This window comes from Platichthys flesus, chromosome 12 (genome assembly GCF_949316205.1).
Source record: "Platichthys flesus chromosome 12, fPlaFle2.1, whole genome shotgun sequence".
Taxonomy (NCBI): Eukaryota; Metazoa; Chordata; class Actinopteri; order Pleuronectiformes; family Pleuronectidae; genus Platichthys; species Platichthys flesus.
Genome location: NC_084956.1, coordinates 19,307,244 through 19,332,103, shown reverse-complemented (window position 1 = coordinate 19,332,103; position 24,860 = coordinate 19,307,244). Strand labels below are relative to the sequence as shown.

The window sequence follows — 24,860 nt, the reverse complement described above, 5'->3', positions numbered from 1 at the left end:
GTCCACATAGAGTAAATGTATCTATCTGCACAAGTATTTAATCACCCATAGACACAAATACAAGTTTTGGAATGGATGGAGGCACCAACATGTCTCTTGCACCTCATCACTTCTGCCCCACATTATGGTTCTGTTTCCTTCTTCAGATCCTGTCCCTTCATTTTCTCTGCCAAAAATGTCTGACACGACTGCCCTCAATCTACAGTAAAGCTTTAAAAAAAAGTAAATAAATTGAAACTGTTAATCTGCAAATAATGAGTCATTTAATTAATGTTTCAAATGGCAAAGATTGACTGTTTGTTACTTTGGAAATTCAATTCTGGATCATGCTGCCCTCATCTCCATGGTGACCCCTGGTGAAAAATCCACGGAAAAGAGAGACGATCCAGTCACTCTTTAATATAATACAATGTCAAAATGACATACTCTCCATTTAATATAATAGCTGCGTTCCTTTACTCCAGTCACCTTCGCCTCCGTGCCGTTCCTTCTCCCTGCCTCCCAGAGAGGAAATGGTCATGCTTTACGGCGGGCGGCCGGAGCCGAGACCCACCACTAAGAAGGAGCTTCTTCTCTCTTTACAGCCCCATAAATATATTGTTATCTGGGCCTGGGAAGTCCACAGTGAGATTTATCTGCACGATTAGAGGAGATAGCGAGCCAAGCATCCTGAATCATTAATTAAGAGGCTGTGCTACGTCCACCTTAATTTCCTATCTCTACTCTGTAGAAGAGCCACTTTTAAGAAAGTGATGAGGCAAAGGAGTTAATTATATGTCGCTTAGGTGTGTTTTTTTAAGCACTCGGATGCTGGCGCGGTGGCGAGGTTCCGGAGATTTTGAAGTAGTTCATGACAGAGAGGATCAATTCTCTGTGGATCCTTTGACACTGTCGGGCTTAAAAAGCAATGCATTCACTGTATTAAAAACATTTGCAAGACAAGAGACAATAAAATGTGCTGGATTTAAAGACCCTTAAGAGGCATCAAAAGAGCAGGAGTCACTTTAGTTACAGGGCTGCTGAGGGAGAGCCTGTGGCAGCAGGGGTAGATTGAGTCTTTCAAGCTCTTAGAATCTGTTTGATCGGTGGACAAAACCCAGAAGCCCACGAACAAATCCAGAGAGTCAGAGGATTTTGTGCTGCTTTTTCGCAAAGCAGATCTAAAGGATCATATAAAAAGAAATGATCAAAATGTAGAATTCAAACTGAATTTTGAACCCCTAACATACACTGATATGAATGAATTTAGCATGGTTCAGGGATTACATGGGCGTTGTGATCGGCCGTCCAAGTTCAGTTTGAATTATTAATTTATTCCTTTCATTAACAGCTGCATATAAGAAGCTACATTTAATGATCATTTTGAGGGATTATTAGGATTATATAGTTTAGATTTTCTCGTTCATATCTCACTCCTGACCATTTGTTCAAAGTTACTTTTCAGGATAGGATTCAGTTCAAATATATCATGTTAATCTATAAACCTGGAAATCATCTTCATAGGCCTTATGTATTTCCTATGAATTTGTATATCATGTCACATGTTTCTTTCATTGCCTCTATCTGCCCCATTATTGTTTCTACACTCTGTGTACTGTTATACATTTTCAATGATGTCAAAAGATTGTGTTAGACCAAAATCAGCTGTCAGACACCTCAAAGGTGAAGAGGCTCTGATCAAAGTGATCAAGCCACTAGGTGGTGCTGTGCTCCTCATGAATTAAATAGCCTGAGGTCAGGGGGATCATGGCAGCTTGGGAAAAAAAAGTATTTGACAGCTCATGGTGATGATCTTCTCTGTTATTTATCATCAATGCTAATGATTTGGGATCATTAGGGTCATGGCGTGTTTTGTGCCAGAACCCAACACAGCAACGATTGTTTAACACATTGTCACTGATGAGCGGTTGTGATGTTTTGCAGGATCACCGACCAGCGGTTTGAAAAGCTGCCACATTTTATCTTTGGGGACTTCAACTTCAGGCTGGACTCGAAGCAGGTCATTGAGGTGAGTGCTTTTGTTTTCTTTCTGATGAATTTCAGATGCACGGCTTATTATAGAGATTATGTGTGCAATATGCTGAAAATGTGTGTACAACTGTATGATAATATATTATATACATGTGCATTTGACTGCCATCACACTCAAAGTAATATAAAGTGTATGTGTGCGTGTGTTTGTGTGTATTCGAGAGAAACTGCAATATAGTAAAAGTGGTTTTAGTAGCCCCTGTCTCTTTAGAGTTATGACTCATTAAATGCTTCACTGTGGCTGGTCCAGCTGTGTTTGCCAACTGAGCCTCCAAGTGCATTGTTATGTTATGGTGCCATTCATGGCTCTTTCTCTCTCCCTTCCTCTCCTGCTCCCTCCCTCCCCTCTTTCTTCCTCTTTCTCCTCCTCCTCCTTCTCCTGGTGCAAATGAGGCCAGTGAAAGCCAAGGTAGCGCAGTCATTCAGCATTCTCCGTGACGCGATGGCTGTGTGTGTCTGGGGGGGGCACAACAATTAATTAAGGGCCCACCACAGACAGTGAAGTCCTATGATAAGAGAGTGGGAGAGCCACTTGTTGGCCGATCCTCTCCCTCCTCTCCAGCACAATGGCCCTCGAACCAGTGGGCCTGTTCAAGGTGTGGGCATTGTTCATTTCAATCAGGGCCCCATTCATGGGAGAAGGGAAGAGGAGGGAAAGCTTTGTGAATGGCAGGGTTTTGCTCAAATGACTTAGGAAGGACTTCACTCTGTGTGGCGCTCAAGACCAAACTTCATAGCAGTTTAGTCATCCGGCCACTAGAGGTGTGGTGAATCAGCATCCCGTCGAGGATACACTGCTGAAGTGGGATGGCCGTCACATGTTTTTACTCAGCAAATCCATCAGGGCCATTGATTGATTGCTTCAACATTTGTGCAGTACATTTGATTATGGTTCCGTAATTGGGTCACATTAACCCGCTGATCATGTGAACAGTGTTGCTTTGGAGATAATAAATCCAAGTAGAGTCGCCACAGCAGCAGATGTGCAAACACTGAGGCTATTCAGACGTGCAACTTAATGTCACCTGGCACATATTTTAGGTCACTGCAGTGGTTTTATAGCAGTAATGTGCTGTTTCATATCTTTTCCACATTGCTGTGATAAAACACACTGTGCTATGCGTAATAAATCATAATAATTGGTTTCATAGGAAAAATGTGTTTTCATTACCAATAAAGTTTAATACATTATGGGGATTTTACACGAAAGGAAAACATCCAATCATACAAAGTCCGATGAGATGATTTGGATCTGTGCAGCGAAGTTGCTCTCATCACCCTGTCTCTGTCTCGACCACTCTGAAATGCTGTTTGAGTGCAGCGCAGGTCACAACCCCTTTTCCAGGGATGTGTTAGGCTTGCATCGGTATGTATCCATCTCTGCCCCCTCTAACCTCCACACAGCTCTTTTCTTATGTACCTTGGTCCCCTATTTACATCCGGAGCGAATACACACACACACACACGCGCACGCACACAAACCAATTTGTTAGGCCAAATGAAGCTGATTGATTCACCCTGTTTACAGGGGTGTGGCAGCAATGCAGGGGGTCCTTTAGGCTTTTTAGACTTCCCCTGCAGAAGTTAGAGCTGTGGGATGTGGCATAAACCACACACACACCTAAACCGGGACATTTACCCCTCCACCGTAATGAGTTCTTCAAACATACTGACCATTTAATGGGGACAACAGAAAAGACTAATGATGTCATCTTGTGAGAAACGGACCATTAAAGTGGCAGCACTGCTTCATATAAACCCGTCCTGTGCCCTGGCCAACCTGTCTGATTTAACAGTGACCCGCGTGTGCGGCAGAGAGAGCTGTGATATCGCCAATAAACAAATGGGTTGCAACCTTGGTGCAGGATGTAACTCACAGCCAAGGGGCCGTTTTAAGCCCTTTAATGACAATTAATGTCAACAGGACAATTAGTGCACATCCACTGGAGTGCTTAACTGTAGATGGGGCTGGTGGGTGGATCGATCGTCCATACTTATCAGAAGATTGATTCGGACAGAGAGAGGGTGGCTCTCGTTCTCGCTGCCTCATTTTTTCGAGTCTCATTTTTTCGCTCTCCTCACTGGTCTCGCTCCAAGTTCCATTGATAGGAAACAGCCAGAAAAAGAAGCGCAGATGAATAGATTTGTTGGCTGCGTTAAATGTCCTTTTGATTTGATGATAATCAGGGACAACCATGAAACTCCCATGAAGGATCCCCAGGCCCTGCTCTGGGAATCACTGGAACAGAAAGTAGTCCAGTCCATTTATCTACAGCTGCACACTACACCACTTCTCTTCTTCTCTGTCTCTGCTACGTTGTGGGCGACTAGACTGTGGACAACTACTAGCCACTCCCCTGTCACCCATCCTCCCTTGTGGGTGGCTGGATGGGACAGGGGGTATTTTAGGATGTATCCATTTGTGTACAGAAAAGGAGGTAGGTTTGGAAGGGGGTGGATTTGTTATTGTTACAGGGGCAAATTCCAGGTGGCAAATTCCTGGCATGCTTGTGCGGCAGGATCAGTAACCAAAGGCCTGAGGCAGTCCCCTTTTTGCCCACCCTGGGCAACCCCATTAATTGTGTCCGACAGAGGGAATTGGTTTCAATTGACCCCCATTCAGCGGCCCTTTGACTGGCAGACAAAGGACACAGCCACGTGGAGACTAATGCTAGGGCTGAGCAGCCTGGAGGTGGTCCAGTCCCCACCAGCCTTGTCTTTCCTCTCCCATGGGTCTGATCATGCTTTGGCTTGATCATGCTTTGCATCGGTGCTGATAAAACAGGAAACCACAAAGGAAACGTTTTGCCTGGAGAATCAGATGCTTCACAGTCCACTTGCTGATGCACCGCTTGCCCGTTTCTTTCAATCCCTTATCGGGCAATCGTGTCCTAGCAGCCATTCAAGCCAGTAGTAATTAACTGACGGGAGCTGCCGTGCATGTCATTCCAGACTGGAGACCTGTTACATTAGAATCAGACCTTGTACATGAGACCTGATTCTCGTGCTTTGATCGTTGGTATCTCTGGTCCGGAACACGTGTTCAACACATGTTACACACTAGGTTATTTACATAAACCCTTACTACAGAATTGTGTGGGTTGAACAGCCTATTGACATTGCAAATTTGAAGAATCTGATAAAATAGTACATGCAATCCTGTTATTTATATGGCCACTTTCTAAAGTGTAAACAAATATAATGTAAAGATCAAAATTGTTATATTATGGCAGAAAATGTTAAATTGGTAGATAGAGGTCAGTGAGGGCTGTAATGGGATTGGGATAAATTCACAGATGTTGCAGTCATTGTCAGCCCAGATGTTGCAGCTGGGCTGAATTTTCTAGCTCAAATTTGACAGTTTGTTCTTATTGATCATCCATTCAAAACATGTCTCATTGCTGACCCTCCAGTATCTGGTTTGTAGCTGCTGGAGTAAGAATCAGCATTAATTATTATTTGCATTCATTCAATTCAATTCTATAACATCCTATTCTTTCATTTCCAACTTCCTGCAAATAACGCTAATTTTTACTGTAATGTTATCAGCCTTGGTTGTAGTTCATGCTCTTAATTAAGCATCAACATTGTGATGAGACACAGCAATTTACACTTGACAACATGCAGCAGGTATAACTGATTAGAAGCTCAGTTGGAGCATGCAGATTTGGGATGGTGGATCTTTTGGACCTGCCAATATCTGTCATGTATAAGTTGTCCTGCAGTAACCCCTAAAATCGTATTATTGAGACCATGTTCACTCCTGTAGAGAGGTGGCGCCTCCCTTTTTAGAATCTGCGAAATGAAGCCAGGTCAAATCACCCCAGTTGACCCATTCACACCAACAGCAAACACAGTTTTTCTTGGTTCCAATGCGTTAGTCAGAGGGAGGTGTAAGGTGTATAATGGTGTGTGAAGGAGTGTGTGTGTGTCCCTGGAGGTGGCAAGTGGCCGTGAATCAGCGGTATCGATGACAGTCTCAGGGCTCCGTGCCTAGACTTCCAGTATATTTAAAATCCCTCCTAATTAAACTTAATAGAATGTAAATTTAATATCTGCAGAGATTGTGTGCTGCTGGCCAGCCCGCTCCAATTTAAGGATTGATAGAGGCCAGCGGGAAGGTTAATTGCTGACTTGATCTACTGTCCCCGTGACATGGCGTGGGGCCGCTTTAATTGGGCCTGATCTGCTGCTACATGGATAGATTTCATTAGGCTCGCTGGCCTCTCGCTGACTTGACAGGGGTTCGGAGCAGCACCCCCTTTCTGCGTCTGCAGGAAGTGCAGTGGGGGGCCAGACCGAGCATCAATCTTCCTTCCTTTGTCCTGTGTCCTTTCTCTTGCTTAAGCAGCATGAAATTAAAGGTGGGGCCCCAGACTAGCCCCACTCTTAATGAATGCTGTAAAATGCTCGGTAATGACAGGACGACATGATAGATCATTCATTTTTCACTCTGTAGAGTCGCTCAGCGCAAATGCCTATGACAGCGGAGATGGAAATATCAGTTAGCAGTGGTCAGGGTTACATATACAGGACAAATCATATTGTTCTTATTATCCATATTTTTATTGAGGCATGTATGCATAGAATTTTATACATCAGGCTCTGGATGAATTGCTTCTCTATTTCTGTAAATATATATAAGCTGTTTGGAAAAGGCAAACTTGAATTTTTGAAGAAATTGTATTTCCTCGAACCAGTCAGGAAAAGTGTGATCAACTGGATGGAGAGTATACCACCGCCCTGGCCCCTTAAATACAATCAAGCTGCACCAAATTCCACTCACTCATACATCATACTCATCAGTTCTCGTAATGTGACTGATTCTTTTTTCATCAAGATCCATAAATTATTCTCTGAGAAATTAAGGGAAATGTTGGAAACGCCCCATCTATTAATGTTGAAGAAAGTGATGTGAAGTGTGAAGTGGATCTGACCCCTGAACCGGATCCCCCTAAATGTATTGGGCTCTTCTTGGATTCAAACCATTTTGTGGTAATCCGTTCAGTAGTTTTCGTGCATACTTGCTCACAAAAAAAAAAAAACAGGGTAGAAAACAAAACCTCCATGGCGAATTGTGTTAAAAAATAGAATACAATTTAACTAAATTTCTATCTAGGATCTCAATAATTTGTTTAATTCATTATTTGTTTTTAATATTTAAACATGTCCTCACAGTTTAAACTATTGAAGGCAACTAAACATGTTGTGTGTGCATGTCACCTGCAGAAACCAACAACAGTTCATCAAATAGTTGATGGCCGTTGTTCCTGGCTGCTGAACCTAGTCTGGGTAAATAATTTGCACCAGTAAAGCCTAAACAGTTTTCCCTTTTTAGACTGACTTTGACTAGCATGTGTGTGTCTGGCCAGCTATAAATCAAAAGGTGGCCAGTGTAATTAAGTGTACACTACATTAGTCAGGCTAATTAATTTTGGGAGCCATCCATCCATTAACCAGCGGGCCAGCACTGATTGGGCCTCTGTTCTGTGGAACCCCTGACACTGGGGACCACAAGCCTCCTTGGCTGCCCTCAGCTTCTCATGCATTAACACCCAGAGTCACAGATGTATATGAACACGTATATTACACACACAGACCCTCAATCAGATTTGGAAAAAAATGAGAGTTTATTATGACAAAAATTGGGAGTTTTATGCCAAAGCTATTCTCCTTCTTTACTTAATTCATTCTCAAATGTAGAGAAACAAGCTAGACTGAGGGGAGTTATTAGGAAGGTTGTATCTGACTTTTTGTTGCAACACCAAATTATTTACAAATTGCTGCAGGGTTTCTTGTAGCCCACTAAACCAATAAACTTTTCCTTGGAAGACAGCCCACCTGACACTGTCTTAATAGTCCTGATGCAGTTTCCCCCTCCCCTGTTTACTGCCCTACACAAAGACACGTAAAGTTATTTGCTTATTTACACCCACTGTTTGACCCAGGCCTGTTTATAGCTTCACAGGTGAAGCTTGTGATGGAGACATTTCTTTACAATACAATAAAAGCATATTATCAGGCTAGAAGAGTCCAATCTATCACAATGAGGGCCCATTATATCACAGATAACCCATCTGGATATAGAGGGAGACTATTCCCTCTAGACAACAGCGTCTGTTCTCTCTCTCTTCTCTCTGTTTGTCTTCGATGCTAATGAATACAGCTCTGAAGTCACAGAGGAAGAGTTCAGCTATGAGGGCGTAACTTGAGCAATGCAGCTTTGATGGGAGCGCTGTCCATATAATTAAAACGCTGGCAAATGAAGAACAAGCAATGGCTTCTGTTGGTGCTGCTCATTAACAACAGGCCGTTTGAGCCCGGCGCCAGCCATGCTATTGCCACTGTGTACTTGAAGGGGGGGGGGGGGGCACTGTGACTGGCAGCTGGGAACACCATGCCAACGGTGGGATGGCGTGACAAACCAAGCCAAGGATGAGGGCAGAGCCTGGCACTAACGGGACCTGCAGGGTTAGGGGGGGTCGGCCGCCTCGCAGGGCCCTGGGGTTGGCCCCGGTCAGGGACGTTGCCTGAGTTACCCCTCACTCCTTCACCTCTGCTGTCTCCTCCCGCTCTGCCAACGTTCAGATGTCTCCTTTAAGTTCCAGACTTGTTGCTGCTGCTCTGTCACTCCTTCTCCCAGAACAGATTTATTGTTGTTTATCAGAGGAAGCTGACTTTATCGCGCTCATTTGTTTGATGTTTGATGTGCATAATGGAGTGCTGCTGAAGCCAAGTCTATACTTTCTTAAATACTGCTATTAAAAAAACACACAAAGTAAACTAAATGGTCCTTATTTCACCCTCACTCTCCCAATTGCATTAGCTCCTTCAGTCTTTCAGGTAGTTATAACCTTTTACTTAGGTCCTGGCCTCTTTCAATACCTGTCTAACGCTTTCCTTGTTATCCTAAAATGAGGGGCTCTTTATATATACATATACTTTATACATATTTAGAAAATAAAGTTATCATATTATAAGAACATCTTTGATATTACAAGAAATAATTCATAATATAACAAGAGTAAATTAATAATATTACCACAAACTCGCATTATTACAATAATAAAGTGGTAAGATCATGACGATAAAGTCATAATGTTACAAAAATAAAGTCTTAATATTATAAACCTGTCGCCTGTGTTAAAATGAGAATGTGGAGCATCTTGTTAATTTATGCTTTAGTAAAGTAAAAAAATCTTTTGGCTCATCAGCACCACATTATTCATTTCAATCACGACTAAATTACTGTAATATAACAACTTTATTCTCGAAAAATATCCTATATATATTGTTTTTCAATACAGTACTAGAACTCCTCTATACAGAGCCACACCACAAGGATTATTTTCATATTCAATTAATCTGCTGAATAATATAAATATACAATAATGTCACTGAATTTTGACATTAAAATCTTACAAACCCCTGAATGGGGTCTGATACCCAAAATTACTCAGTTTATGAGCATAAAAAATGTAAGACACCCACAAATATTAACTTTACAGAAGCTTGCACCATATGGATTATATATGCAGTATATAAGCCAAAAGCCATCAGTGCATTAAAAATATACCAATTAAATCGTATTATGACAAACATACCGGATCCTTCTGTCTGTGTGATTCAAGAAGCCTCATGAAAGAAGGACATTTATTTTTATACAATGCAATTTAAACTATTTACATCTTATTTAAAATAATGGAGATTATTCCTTTGTCTTGTTTGATGCTGTTGTCAAGATTATGCAAACGACATAATTATTCCAAATCCAATCAGTGAATAATCGCATCAGTCTGTGAATTCAAGTCGACTCAATACTGAATCAATGTCGTTTTTATTTCATCCAGTACTTTTTCTTAACAATGTAATCTCTCTATAAATCACGAATAATCAAATTTGGCTTCCAGCTCAGTCTTTCTTTATCTCTTGCCTTATTGATGGTTCGTCGTCTCCTGTAGCTCAGAATGGACCCATGTATTTGAAATCACAGGCGGCTAACAGAGCCTCTATTATTTGGTGCAGATCAAATGTGGCATAAACTGTGAGGGATAGGAATCTCTTTGTGCCTGGCGCATAGTGTCCAACTTCTATGATGTCAGTCTATTTTTGACTAATGCAGTCCTCGGCACAATAATTGTTATTCTCTCTCGAAAGCATCGAGTGGTTGCCAAGATAGCACAAGTTGTCTCTGGGGGATGTGCATAAACATGCGCACACACACCATCTCCAAAGCCATTTGCAGCATTATATTCATTATAGTTTCTTCTAATGCATATGCAAATAGCAGCCTCTCTATGAATGGCTGCACATGGCTGAGTTCACTACCCACTCAACAAGTCTCTCACAGTTCTTATTCAAATCAGATAATATCTTTAAGTCGTGGCGTTTGTTCGCCGCGGCTCATTCCTTTATAAAATAGAAACGGATGAGTGATGATAGATGCTGCTATTTTTACAGCAGACAGAAGAAGTGCTTGTTTTATTTAAACTATTTGCACTACAGGTTTCCCCAGTGAGAATCTGTATTGTCAGCAGCAGAGTGATGTTCCTTCAGAATGGCTCATTGTAGCTGTAAACCCAGCATTGGCACCATGGGCTTTTAAACAACTCTGCAACCTGACATTAAAAGTCACTGGGCCCCATTCACACACAAATATCCCATCATATTTAAGAGGGCCCATTAAGGGCCACATTGAGAATTCATGGGCCTTTTTCCCGGCCCCCCTTGTGTGATTTATCTGTGACGGCCATATTGCCGGGCCCTTTCAGAAGGAGTGGTTCCACTTTTTGTCTTAGGAGGCCCAAAACAATGCATCTCGGGCCCATTTCTTCTGTAGGGCCTCCTCTTTCAGGGGGCAGAGAGAGCCGGGGCTGGCCTAACATCTGTTTGTGTCCGGAGCCAGGCGGGACCGGAGCACAGCGTGCCTCGGTGGCCCCCTTCTCCTCTCCCTGGGGGTCTTTGTTCCCGATTTCATGCTATCAGAGCGGCAGCATGTTTTCCTGCACGGAGCTGTCAGGGGCATAAAAGGCCCTGAGTGGGGTCACATCAAGAGGGATGGGCATGAAAAATTGGTAAAATGTATCACAAAGCCCACCCACTATATGGTTGCCTAGCGCCCTGTGCTGGGGTGTCAGGACCCCTCCTCTCCCCCCTGTACCTTCCTCTTCCCCCTTCCCTTGGCTAAATTACACCTCTCTCTCCCACCCTGGTGGACAAGCACATCATTTAGATGAAATGGTGCAAACAAATTAAAGGGTGGTGCTCCAAATGAATCAGTGTTCTTTGTGTATGAGGAGGGTTTTTGTGCTTTGCCAGGGGTCTTCTCCTCCACTGCACACTGGAAGGAAGGAAGGTCACCTGGCTGAAAAAGCCATCAACTGCTGTGGTAGCTCAACTGTTGCTACAGAAAATTTAAAGCAAGGCAGTTTTATTTATAGAGGACCTTTCGTACACAGAGGTAAATTCAAGGTGCGCTACAGGGACATCACTTAAAAATCAGAAAGCAGTTTACAACCATTTTCCAGCAAAATAAGAGATGAAAAAGAGCAGCATAAAGAGATTAAAAGTGGTAAAACAAATAAAGAGGCAAATTCTGTATCAAAATTTAAATAAGATACATTGAATGAGAAAAATAATTCAAAGTAGATAGAGATATGTAAAATAATGAAATAAAATACAATAAAATACAATGATTGGCATGACCTCGTAAAATAGTTTAGTCCATGTCACTTGCGAATAAAACAGTTTTCAATATGGTTTTACAAACTGCAGTGGATAGAGCTTTCCTAAGACCGTCAGAGAGAGAAGGTAAAATTGTTTTCTGTAAGAAAAAGTAAATCACTCATTCATGGAATATTTAGGCCCTGTTAAATTTAAAGAAAATTAGAGAATAAAGTAGTATTCTCAAATGTTTTCTCTTCAAAATGGCACTTTACTCTGTGCAGATATGGTCAGTGTTTATCAAATGAATCTTGATCTAATTAGTTAAAAATGTCCTATTGCACAGTGCTAACGGAGCTCCAGTCCTCGTGAAAGAGTCCAGAATTAGACTTTCATTAATTGTTTGGTCCTGATCTTTATCGAATGCCAGAGTAATGAACTCAACGGGCTGCGCTCCTATTGGACCATCACTAATCACTAGTCACTGATCGGGCCTTCGATATTCCGTAATTGACTCAGCACGACAAATTACCTCACCTCTGTTTCCTTTAATTGATTCCCAGCCAGAGCTATGGTGGAATAGGTAAATTAAATGAGTGTGCGATGGTTTCAGGTGCTCAGTGTTTTCCCTGTACCAACAGCATTTAATGTGCGACAATCATTGCTTCACGGTTGTATGTGAATTTGTTTCCTCATTAACAGTGTAAATGTTCTTTTTAAGCCCGAAGCGTGGAAAAGGGAAAGCATGAATGGCCGTGCCGCTGGCGGCTACTCCTTCACATCACAAAGCTCCCAATTCAAAACATAACAGCTGCAGCTAACAACATTCAAATGAATGCCACATTAAGATGGCTATTGAGCGTTTAAGCATGCATGGCCTTAGAGGTGGAGGGAAGCCGGTACGTTAAACAGGCTTGTAGACATCTGCCGCGGTTGGTTTCAAAGTGCTGACTAAAAGTGGCAGGGGAGGTTTCTCAGATTAAATCTCTCATTAGGTTTTCTTTGTACAGGTGGCAGTAATGTGTCAAGAGCCTGGCCTGAAACAATGTCCTCCTCCTAGTGGGACTAATATGCCTCAGGAGAATCCACCCTCCTTTTACTGCCACTACTTTACACACAGACTCTGTCACAATGAAGCATCTGGTGGCCTTTTCCTATGTAGAAGGCTTTTCCACGGCCATTGTGTCTGCTAGTGTGCATGTGTTAGAGAAAGAGACAGAGCGGAGACTCCGTTCAATCCTGTGGCTCCAGTTGTCTTCTTTAAGTTACTGTGTGTTTCTATCATGATGAATTTTTACCTAAAATGTTTGGAGATCATTTTTGAGTACTTGCTCCCAGCTGAGACCATGAGTTTAGGTGGGTGGGCAAGTGTGTGTGCTTGTGTGAGTGTGCGTGTGCGTGTGTGCGTGCGCGTAGCCCCCCAGGAGTGGGAGGTCACCGGGGTCAAAGTGATGAATTTTTATAGGCCTGTTCCCTGTGTTTCAGCCCTGTCCCTTTCTCTGCGCGCTGCACTGCCTCTCAAAGACAACCATGCAGGGCAATTTGTCCTGCGGGGCCCTGCAGAATGGGCCAGCAGAGAAGTTAAATACCAGGGGGGAACACACACACACACACACACACACACAAAACATACACATACATTCAGTTTCTCTCTCTCCCACACACACACACACACACACACACACACACCCCTCAGTCCTGTTGTCCTGAATGATTTGTGGCCTGTCCATTATCCATTCCAAGGGGACAAATGCTTTTGGCCAGTTTGTGAAGGTAAAGCCAGAATGGCAGCCCTCAATGCGCGCCATTGTTTTTAGAGAAGTTTCCCAGATGTTATAATGCACAAGATAAATAGGGCACATTATCACTACCTCGCACACCCTCTTACCTCTCCGCTTTTTTTTTTTTTTGGCGAGGGCGTGGCAGGTTATGGGACCTCCTACTACGCACACACTGCCGACAGCCCCCGGTGTCAGCTCTCACGCAGCTCAGTGAGTTCATGGGAAGGGTTGAGAGCTTGTGTGTGTGTTACTCACTATTAGGGGTGACGCAGGCCAGGTTTACTAGGGTCAAGCATTGACCAGTGGGTCACCCACAGGCTAACTTTAGGGGTGATAATGTTTCCACTCTCACCTCCTCGATGTTGACTCCCCAGGCCTCAGTGTGTGTGTGTGTCAGTGATGAATCTGCCATGTTTGGAGGCATTAAATTAGTCGGACTCGGGGAGAGAGGAGTGGATAACTCTGGCTTGTGTCCAGTCAGATCGGGTGGGGAGGGTCACAGCTGATTTACTGGCTTCCCTGTGTAATAGCTGGCAGGAACGCAGGAGGCCAAATTTGTTGTTGCCTACTTTGGATGCCCCCTTCTACCCTGCTCGGGCAGATGTCGCAATCATGCATGCGGGATGGGCGTGATGAACGGCGGCGAGCGGAAGAAAAGCGATCGGAGTGCTAAGCAATTCATGCTGAACCTGCCAGCCCTGCTGGCACACCTTAACTCAGCTGGCAGGCCTGCTTTGCGTGGCAACGAGAGAATAATGGCGCATTCTGACAATGCCACTGCCCCTGCTGACACAAAGGGGAGCCCCTGTCCCCTGCCTCTGGTAATGAAGAATGAATAGTTAGCTCATTGTCGACTCATCCTCAGTCTCTCTCTCTCTCTCTCTCTCTCTCTCTCTCTCTCTCTCTCTCTCTCTCTCTCTCTCTCGCTCTCGCTCTCGCTCTCTCTCATTCTCATTCTACCTAATTGAGGTTTAATCACTGAGTTCTAAATGCACTCACTGGATTATTATATTGGGGGAATGACTGTTTATTGAATAGCGTGAATCATTGCATGGGAGTAGGGTGATGGCGGGAGGAATTAATTTATAAACTCCAGAATAGTTAGGTTGATTTGTGCATTGGCTGGTTTGCTGTCATTTCACAAATTTCTGCTACTAGGTTCAACTTAACGGACTTTGATTCTGTTTGTATTTAAAATAAAGAGTGAACTGGCGTCTACTGACCAGACAACGGTGTCTGGTCCAGTCCGGAATAGATTAATACATGAATCAAATGCACATATAGTGAACTGAAAACAGGTCTTTAGATTAGACGTTAAACAAGATCTCAAATCTGGATCATGGTTTGAACGGTTTCAGGTTTCAGTATTTCAATCAAGGACTTTTGCATAAAATATTTTAACCTGAATAGCAATAATCTCTGCCAGAAGCAGAGGCTGAATAAATCTTGTATTATATAGTTTTAACAGAACAAAACAACATTCATTATCAGTTATCAATCATTAGTTGTGTTTAATAGCCTTAAATACAATGTGTGATATCATGTCAATACTACAATACAAACACAGCATAGCACCCCCCTTCAAACTGCAGTTTGCAGTTGTGGTGAACAGTAGTGCTTTTCCCCTTCGTTTGGTCAGCAGTGTCTCCCTGCCTGCACCTGCCCTCTCATCATCAGTTATGTCTGAGGAACTCTCATAGGTCTTCTTAACTAGTCCATCTCAACCCCTAACCTATGGTTGTGTGGGTTTGGGTAAGCTGACAGGAAAATATCCCAGATTCGTTGAGTCAAAAGGTGGCAGGCCAGCATTGAAACTAAGCTATAAATAACAGGTTAAAATAAAAATATATCCTCTTATATATAAACATTAGTGCAGAACCTTAACTGTGACTGTATGTCAACATGGTACAGCATCACCAAGACCACAATTACAGAATAAAATGTCACTCTCCTCACAAATCAAACCTTACAAAAGGAGGATTTATTCAGGGTCATTTTATTTGAAAGCAGTTTGCTTAATTTTGACGAAAGTTCTTGTTCTTGGTCTAAAGTGACTAAAATGCAGTTTTAGTCGACCAGTCTATTTGTGACCTGTAAGCAGAGATTTACAGAATGTAGGCTTTGGACTGAGGAAACTACAAAAAAGTGCATGAACAATGCAACTAGAGCAGTGTTTCTCATGGGATTTGTTGAAAATGAGTTGAATATAAGAATAGCTTTTTATCTACTAGGTAAAAAGCCATAATATATATTTAGTGAGTTAAAACTTTGGGTGCTTGTGGAACACCCCTGTGTTTGATATGCATTGTCAGGAATACCCTGGTGTGTGTGTGTGTGTGGGGGGGGGGGGGGTTCTCTCTGTTTAAGTTGGGAACAGTGGATCACCTCCATCTGTTGGCAGGACCACAGACAGAAGGCTTGAATCTGTATGTGTGTGTGTGTGTGTCTTTGCTCTTTGAAGTGGGACAGATTGCTTTAACCTCTCTTCTAAGGAGAGCAGCTGGAATAGAGAGCTCCTTTAAACAGCCGCTTCCTCCTTCGACAGTCATGAGATTATCCTCCATTGATGCACAAAGCCAGCGCCTTCCTCGGCAACCTCTCATCCCAGCCCCCCGGCCCATGGCCCTCTGCAAACACTCAGCGTTGACCTTTGACCCATAATGCAGAGATGTATTGCAAAGTCACTGTGCAGGATCAGTAAAGGACCCCAGAGGAGTGAAGACATCCCTACTGTCTCCTGAACTACGGGCTGCTTCTCTCCCGACAGCTGCTTGTTGATATTTTCCCATTGCCTGTCTTCCCTGCTCCCTCCTTCCCTCACACTAATTGGAATGTATCAAATAAGGAGCCAATTGCAGGCAAATGAATTATGGTAACAACGTTTAGGGCAGTCAGTGAGAGAGTGTTTACGTGTAACATGCTTTGGAGGCAGGGACTTTGAAGGGAGAGATCTGTTCATTGATTCTGCACAAGCACCTGGGCCCTGCTGGGAGCAGGGAGCCGACATCACTACACTGATACAGCCTTAAGTGACAGCATGGGGTTCTCATTTTCCCCGTATCCCTGTTTGGTGGCCTCTGACAGAGATGCTGGGATTAGTGAGCACTGAGGCCATGTGTGTGTTGGAAGCGCAGGATGTTTTTCCAGAAAGGACAACAGTAGGAGAGCCGTGATCAATTGAGTTCAATCAACCGCCACCAACTGCACTGACACACACTGATTGGTCAATCAGTAAACCTATGAAAGGATCAATCAATCACATGTCAGCATCTTGCAGTATGCTAAGGCTCTTCTCCAATACTGGCCAGAGTAGCAGTGATGTGCAGATCTTCTTCTTCGCTCCAGCTCTAAAATCTGCACACGGATTCATTAGTATCCGCGAAGCTGAAACGCTTTAATTCAGCCACGAATCCCGAGTGTAATTATTCTGTGAAATGACTTTTTCCTTCAAAAAACGGCCGCATTAGCTAATTGTCTTTTTCTTTCTAAGTGAATCTTCCCTGCAGTACCTCTCTTGGCACAAGTTATAGACTAAGGTTAAATGGGAAACCCTGCTCTCTTATGTTACTGAATCTGCTTTCAGACCTGCACTGAACTCCGAATAATCTCCTCACATTCTCAGGAGGGGCTGTATGCGAGAACACAAATGTCCGAATGAGAGGCTAAAGCTGGAGATCATCCACAGAATTCATCGCAAGCGAGTGGGCATGGTGATGAAACTTCTAACAGAGGCAAAAAAATGAAACAAAAAAACTGTCTCAGGATTAAAAAGTGGGGCCAAACACAGAAGACACCATGTCAAGAGAGTTTTTGGTGAAAAGGGCTGAAGCCAGATTAGATGTATTGTAGAGAAAAACATATGATCTCCGCAGCGGAATGAATATGTTTCATCCTTCCTCTGCCTGCTGCATCACCCCTCACCTGTACGCTCCTGATATTTCTGTGTATTTGTAAAGGCTTCCGAGTGGAGAACCCGCTTTTTTCATGTGTGAAAATTACACTCGAAGAAAATCCTGACCCAATTGTGCTGACGTTCTCTGGAGTTCTTGTCTGAAAATGGCGCTGTAGAGCTCCTCTGTTGCTCTTGCGATAGGCCAACGCTTGAAATCTGCAGACGGAATCATTAGTTTCCTTGAAGCCACAAATTACAAGTGTTATCATTCTGCTAATCCCTTAAGAAAAAACAGTATTAGCTAATTGTCTTTTTTTCTATGGGAACCTTTCCTGCAGTGCCTCTCTTGGCACAAGGCATAGATTCACGCAAATGCAAAAGCAACTGTGGCCCAGTTATCTCACTGAAGATGATGTCAGCCCTCTCTTGTCTCAGTAGAAGCCAACACATCTCTGTTCACATCTCCATGTATTTGAATGTACTTCTTTTTGTACCGCTGCCAGATGAAGACATATTCATATTCATTTTTTCCGGAATCCTAGCTTTGTTTACCAGATCATAAAAAATCATTTGAACAGAATGGAAGGGATATTTCTCTGCTTAATATTAACACGTATTCTGCCAGTAAGCAGTTTGGGCTCCTGGCTTCAGTGGTCGCGGTGCGGTGGCCAGGAATTTCTGCATGACTGAATTTTGGATTTGCAGATTGGACAACAGAAGGAGGGTAGCCTGGAAGAATTCTAAGATGATTATAGAGTCGAAAAGCATTAAAGATCCATTTGAGTATCATATTTTTTTTAAATGTTATACTCACAACCCTAGCTTGACTGTATGGATTCATAGTTTTTGCTCTTTAAATCGGAGGAAGCGAAAGAAAAAAATGGCCACATGACCACATTTGGTGCTAATCAGAGACGGCAGAAAAATGACTGTCTGTGGTTGTCTTTGCAAGCTGCGGCTACAATGACTTTTTGACAGGGAAAGTGTCTCTTGCCCTTCTCACTAGCTCCTTCTTTGGCCTATTCATTGCACAAAGCTGCTTAAGCGCACTTAAGCGCATTAGCATTTGGCTGCCAGGGGACCATATTGACCCTGCATGTGGATGGCCTAAATGAGTGAAAGATGGAGCGATTTGTTAGGGCTTTAGAAAGTTGCTTTTGGGGAAGGATGGGGGGGGGGGGCAAGCACAGAGGAATGGGATGGAGGCAGAGAGGGGGGACTGCACAGAGTTGTTCCACTTTCTCTCAAGGCACGGTGTTTGTTCTAATCCGGTGTGAAGTTTCTCCATGTCCGAAGCGGGACTGATTTGTGACATTTCAGTATAAAGGGCCTTTTTCTGCTAGCTATATTGGCTTGACCTGATTATCTGATCTGTGCTTTGAATTTCAATCAGGTCGACCGGTCTCCGCCGTGTGGTATGGGAACCACTGGCCGAGGGATTACCTCATTCAACTGTCTTCAAACACAGATGGTCGAATGTTTAACTAATTGTTAAAAGAATCCACAAAGGGGAATTTAACCATGCACACAGTCCATGGGGTCAGTGCTTAGACCCAGATAAAGTGAGGGGACAGTGGAGGTGTACTTTTTGAGATAGTTCTTTAAAAATCTTAAAAAAGCAGCACAGTGTGGTGGAGGGTGCTGCACACAAAGCATAGGGCACAATGTGCGGATGTGATGGAGCGGGGGGGTATAGGCCATACTTAAGCCACCTATAAACATCTCGGCAACATCATAAATATAAATTCTTAAATTATTTGTATTTAAGTATCATTGTCCTTTATTCTTACGTGTCGAATCTTTCTCTTCTCCTCTCTCCTCCAGAGTCTTTGCTCCACTGCCACCCTGCAGACAGTCAGAGCCGCCGACCCCAATGAAGTTGACAAGCTAATATTTCGAGAAAATGACAATGACCGAAAGGTAAACTGTACTGCATTAATACTGCACAACACTCAGTTTACAAATTGAGCAGAAACTCTTAAACCAAATGTAATCATTAGTGTTTTCCTACCAGATTTGTGTTTTTTTAATCGCTAACTAATTGTTTCAAGATTGCTATGAATGTATCTGCCCACTATCAATCCCATTCAAACGACTGATCGACTGTAAAAACCCACCATTCCATCTTGTGGATTTAAATAAACTTAACTTAGCACATTCAAATGTTCAAATACTAAATATGTTCCATATCTACATTGTCTATATTGTCATAAACCCTATACCTGAAGTATTACAGGTTGTTTTAACATGTGATATAAAGTACTGGGATACCTCAGTGTAGAATGAACAGCGCTGTCTGCCACTGCAGCACAGCGCTGTTCATTAGTGCTCCCATCAGTGCTCTAATTACAAAGTGAAGTCCACATTCGGATTGGTATTAATCAAAGCTCCGTTTCTCTCTCGTCTTTGATTAGGTGGTTCTTCAGCTTGAGAAGAAGCTTTTTAATTATGTCAACCAGGACGTTTTCCGGGAAAACAATGGGACCTCAGTAAGTCACCCCTATGCTTCCTAACCCTGCATATATTCATCTACTCTTTAATCCCTACTCTCACTGTAACAAATTTGATATCTTACACTGGCTTTATAGCCTCTTTTCCACTGTACAGTAACAAAAGATTTAAATTGAATCTCTGCCCAGCACAGAGTATAAGAGAATGAGCAATACTTTTTGATTTGAGGCATTGTATATTTTGACAGCAGGTACAGAAAGGGTAAAGGTAAAATAAACACAAGTAATTTGGAGCTATTGAACCTTCATCATGCAGAAGTTGATGCTCTCTCTTCAAATTGGCCCCACACACATTCTCTTTGTCCCTGTTGAGGGGCCAAATGTCTTTGGATTAACTTTTAAATGAGACTTGAGTGTGGATGAGGTGAGTCTTAAGTGTCTGCAGAAGAAAAACACCCGGCACACTCCTCCACTTTTATATGGCTGTATATTACATTAAGTAGTTCAGAGTTGGACCTTGTTAAAATCCCAAGGAACCTTGAACACACACTCGCTCACCTACACATCAACAGAATGGTCCATGAAGCCACAAGTCCTGACAGAGTGGAAGCATAGAGTTTATTACACTGTTGAACACATTATAGAAAACATAGTAGAAGCTCTTGGAAATAATTCCGTATTATCCTTTTTGTATTACTAAATTTGGATTCTAATTTATTTGTTGAGTCGAGTTAATTAATGATTGAAGATTTGTTTCACCACATCTGACAGGTTAGGCCTTAAAAACTCAGTTGTAGTCTGTGAAAGATGTTCAAATATTAAGTAGTAGGTCTTAAATATATTTAGGTAGTTCTTAATTACGTTAACACTACTTCATCACACTCAAAAATTATTTAATAATTTGGCTTCATGCATAGTTTTTAACGTCTCCATGTCTTTTAGTACTTTTAGTAGTTCCAACGTTACTCAATTATGGGGAAGTGTAATTCTTCTTGGACTCTATATTACTTTATATCTCTCGTACACAACATGGATCTTAAATGTTATTCATTATGGTCTTAAAAAGGTTTAAGGTTAAATTTCTGAAAGCTGTTATTTTTCAGAATTCCTTTATTCATGGTAATATTGATTTCTTCCATCTAACCCAATGGTTGTCTAGGTTAGGGTCAAGGTTATTAATGTGCCATATCTCAACTCAATTATTGTTTTGTGAGTGTGATATGCATTGCTTTTTAGTGTAAATTATGTGCTGTAGGTAATTATATATAAAATCTACATATAGTTTATGTAAAAATAATGCCCATTCATTTGATAATTGATTTTACTTTTGTTTCCCACCAAAACTACATCAGGACAATATAATTGGTATAAAAGATGGAGCCTGAAGACAGAGATGCTGGCATTTATTGACCCTGCACATTGTACTGTTAGACCTCACTGAATGTGATCTGTAGAAATACGTAGAATGTGTAACAGTAGCTGTAGGAGGCTGAGGCACCCCCTCGTTTCCTCCTCCTCCTCCTCCTCTTCCTCCCCCCCATCGAGGCAGACAAGATGGATGACATAATGGGGGCATCAGAGATAATCTGATGGTCATGGTCTAGTTAAACACACCATGTTATGATCCTTATAAAACAAACTACCTTTCCAAAAGGATAAATGTTCCTCCTCACACTCCTCCACTGGGGAAGGGGGGAAAAAATCCATCGCATCCTTCATCAACTGTGAGACTTGTACCGGCTTGACAGAAATTTAATTCGAGGCAGCTCTTGAAAATAATTATTGTATTTTGAGAGGAGTAATCATTGGCCAGGACATGATTGAATGTGTCCATGCCTATTGACTTTTGCTATGATTAATAGGTTTGTTTAGTCGATATTCCCATCGAAATTGTATAATTAATTATCCCCAGCGCTGTCACGGCGGGACGATGGAGGGTCCTGATGAGTATTTGGGAAGATTACATTTTCTGGGCTTTCGTGGCGTCAAGGGGCACCGCGGGGCCTTGCTCCGGCGGAGAGACAGGAGTGTGTATGGGGGGGTGCACGCATGCGCCCCATGCATGCTTGTGCCGTGTGCGCCCTCGGATCCGCACGCTTTCTCCCTCTCCGGGAGCACACACCCACAGGGCTGCCCCATTGATTTTGTTTCAGTATCTCTTTATTGTAATTTTATCAGCGTGGTGTCGGCAGATGGGGCAGCGGGAGAGGAGGGTGTGTTTGTGTACTGGTTGTAGTAAGTGATGAACCTTTCTGTCTGGCCTGCCTCTCCTTTTCATGCCGGCAGCGTCGTCCTCCACATTACTCACAAGCCCAGAGACCGGTTTAAACATGAGAGGGACATAAAAAGAACAAATGCTGCTCCAAATCAAAAGTTCTTTCATGTTTTACCCGTCAAAGTGCCTAAGTGGCAATGCAGAAGCCGAGCTTAATGAAATCTGACCTTAAAGGATTTAAAGCAGGCTTATATAAAGTGATTCTGCATTGGGGATATGTCTTTTCCTTTGGCTTGTCCTCTATTCTAGTTCAGGAGAGTATCGACTGTTTATTTAGCCTCATCAGAATAGCACACACGCACAGTAAACTGCCGTTGCCCAGGTATGTTTAGTCGATAATCCCATTGATATTCCAATCTTCTAGCAATGTCTCTGTGCTGAAAAAGTCAAAAGTGTGAGGAGAGCCATTTGTCGTCATTTCCTGATCAGTATATCAGAACTCATTCCCCTCTACTACATGCTTTAACAGACATGAAAATAAGAGCACAGTGTTGTTGGGTTTTGGTTTGGCCGCTCTCAGTACCAATCAGCTCCACCCCCCTCCCCGTCAGTGACAGTTTATCGCTTTTCCAGACAAAATAATGAAGATGCCATAAAAAGAAGGAAAAATATGGCCCCTGCAATGAAAGCCAAGTGTGAGGTGTAAAAATCAAATTAAATGACCTTTCACCCCAACATTTATTGATGGGTTTTAATGGTGGCAGGTGTTGTCACAGGAGATATTTGACAACGCGTAAATCAAAGCACAATTACAGGTGGTGGACGGTCCGCCAGCACGCTGAGGGGAGGGACAGTTGGGGGCTAAAGAACTCATGTTCCCTCTTTCTTTCCCCTCCTTCAACTTCCTGCCTGTGAACCATCACGACCACTTTGATTTAGGAGCGCACTGATCATCCAAGCAGTCAGAAATGTGAGCCTATGACAGGGTAGTTTTCACCCAGACACTTCTTCATCTTTGTCCCTCTGTGATATTGCCAGAGCAGCAGCACCTCGCGCCACTTCCTCAACGAAGCCCAAGGTCATCTCTGCCTTGTCCTGGCTGTACAAAGTCATGAGGCCTCCCACCAATATAAGCTTCTTTTTTTTCTTTTTTTATTACTGACCTACCAGAGCGGCAGACCATTATGCTTAATTGACCTGGGATGAAATGCAGCGTGAAATTTGTGGCCGCAGGCTTTTCCATTCACCTGAATGAATTACTCAACAGTCACTTAAGCCCCACACTCGGTAGATACACACAGCCATATGTTGCTCATCCCCTGCTGTTTAAACTGTGTCACACACTCATAATCCCAGGTGATTTACCTCAAACAAACAGAATCGCACCTGTGATCATAGATACACATGTGTACATAAACAAAAGTCTAAATTATTGATTTTAGGACTGGGTACGCACATCCATCGCTAAATAAACTCTGACACACACTTTGAACATCCCAATACCTTTGTCCCAGGCTTCAGCTCAATATATTGTCCACACACACATTCACTGATAAATCAGCTGGGTCAATATATCAGCTGTAGCCAGTAAGTAACAAGAAACTTAAGTGAAGAAATGAGCTAAATTAAGATATGACGTTTCACAGTTTTTCCACCACTGACAAGTTTCTTGTAACTCTAAAATATCATCATATATATATATATATATGTATTTTTCTTTAATACATTAAAAACAGTCTTTAAAATGAATCAAAGTTATTGTTCATTGTTGATTCATTGCTACTGAACTGAACAGCAATTGTTCAATCATAGCTTAGCAACCATGTATGTAATAGATTGTGGGTGCAATTTTCTCTCCGAACCGGAGTGAAAACTAACAAGCTGAGAAACCGACATGGATTTAGTTTTTTGTGTCCAAACCTAACGCCGAGCTCCCGGTGCTTTTGTGATAACAGGCACATGGACCTGACGGCTTGGGCCATGTCACGGTTAATTTTCTGTGAAAATTAACCCTGACACTATTGGACCTGTTGGGCCCCGAATCCTCAATCTACATATAAGTATAGCTACGGATTACATTATAAAATGTTTATCAATAGCACATCACCTGGGTAGTATTTCCTTCACAAGTGTAAAGATGCATATTTGCAGGTATCTGGCTTTTACTTAGCTCTTTGCAGGGGGATTCACAGTAAATTGTATCTCCCTCAAAATAGGTCCAGAGCACATATGCGCTACAACCAATCATTTAACAGTCTTTCCTGCACAGTAATATGTGGCGTTTTAGCAAACAGGAGACTCCTGTTTGCAGTCTTTTGTCTTTAAAGCTGTTAAGTGCATTGTTAAATCTGCACAAGGCCCGAGAAGAGACGGCGCCTGAAGGACAAACTCGGGGAACAAATGACTCTCGCTGACGTTCCATGTAAATATGAAGTGGACAAGGGATAACTGTCGGACAACAATTACACAGATGACAGTTTAGACCTGGAACAGAGGGATAAGCATGTCCAGAAATAGGATGAGATCAATGTAATTTTAGGTAATAGTTTTATACCGTGGCATCATGGGTGGAATGTCCTCATTAATGCTGGTAGAAGTATTCAGACAAATGTGTCAGTTTAAAATATTGAAAGACTGTAAGAGATGACGCTTATTTTAGCTTAATCATCTAGCTGCATTTCTACAGGTATGAATCAAATAATGAATCAAATAATAACTAATGAAAAAAAAACAGTGGGTCAGTAATAAGAAGCTGATTTTCTTTTTCAAATTGCATATGTATTGTGCATGAAAGGAAAGCGCTTACTTGACACTTACTGTCAAAAAAT

The 24,860-nt window shown here is 42.5% G+C and overlaps 1 protein-coding gene across 2 annotated transcripts in view; it reads left to right on the top strand.

The window, feature by feature from the left end:
* LOC133966332 (inositol polyphosphate-5-phosphatase A) overlaps positions 1-24,860 on the top strand; it is a 147,466-nt gene that overhangs the window by 99,486 nt on the left and 23,120 nt on the right. For both annotated transcript variants that reach the window (XM_062401222.1, XM_062401223.1), the window contains exons 9-11: positions 1,924-2,008; positions 19,192-19,287; positions 19,782-19,856. In XM_062401222.1, coding sequence (XP_062257206.1) covers positions 1,924-2,008; positions 19,192-19,287; positions 19,782-19,856 — 256 coding nt within the window. The remainder of the gene's footprint in view (positions 1-1,923; positions 2,009-19,191; positions 19,288-19,781; positions 19,857-24,860) is intronic.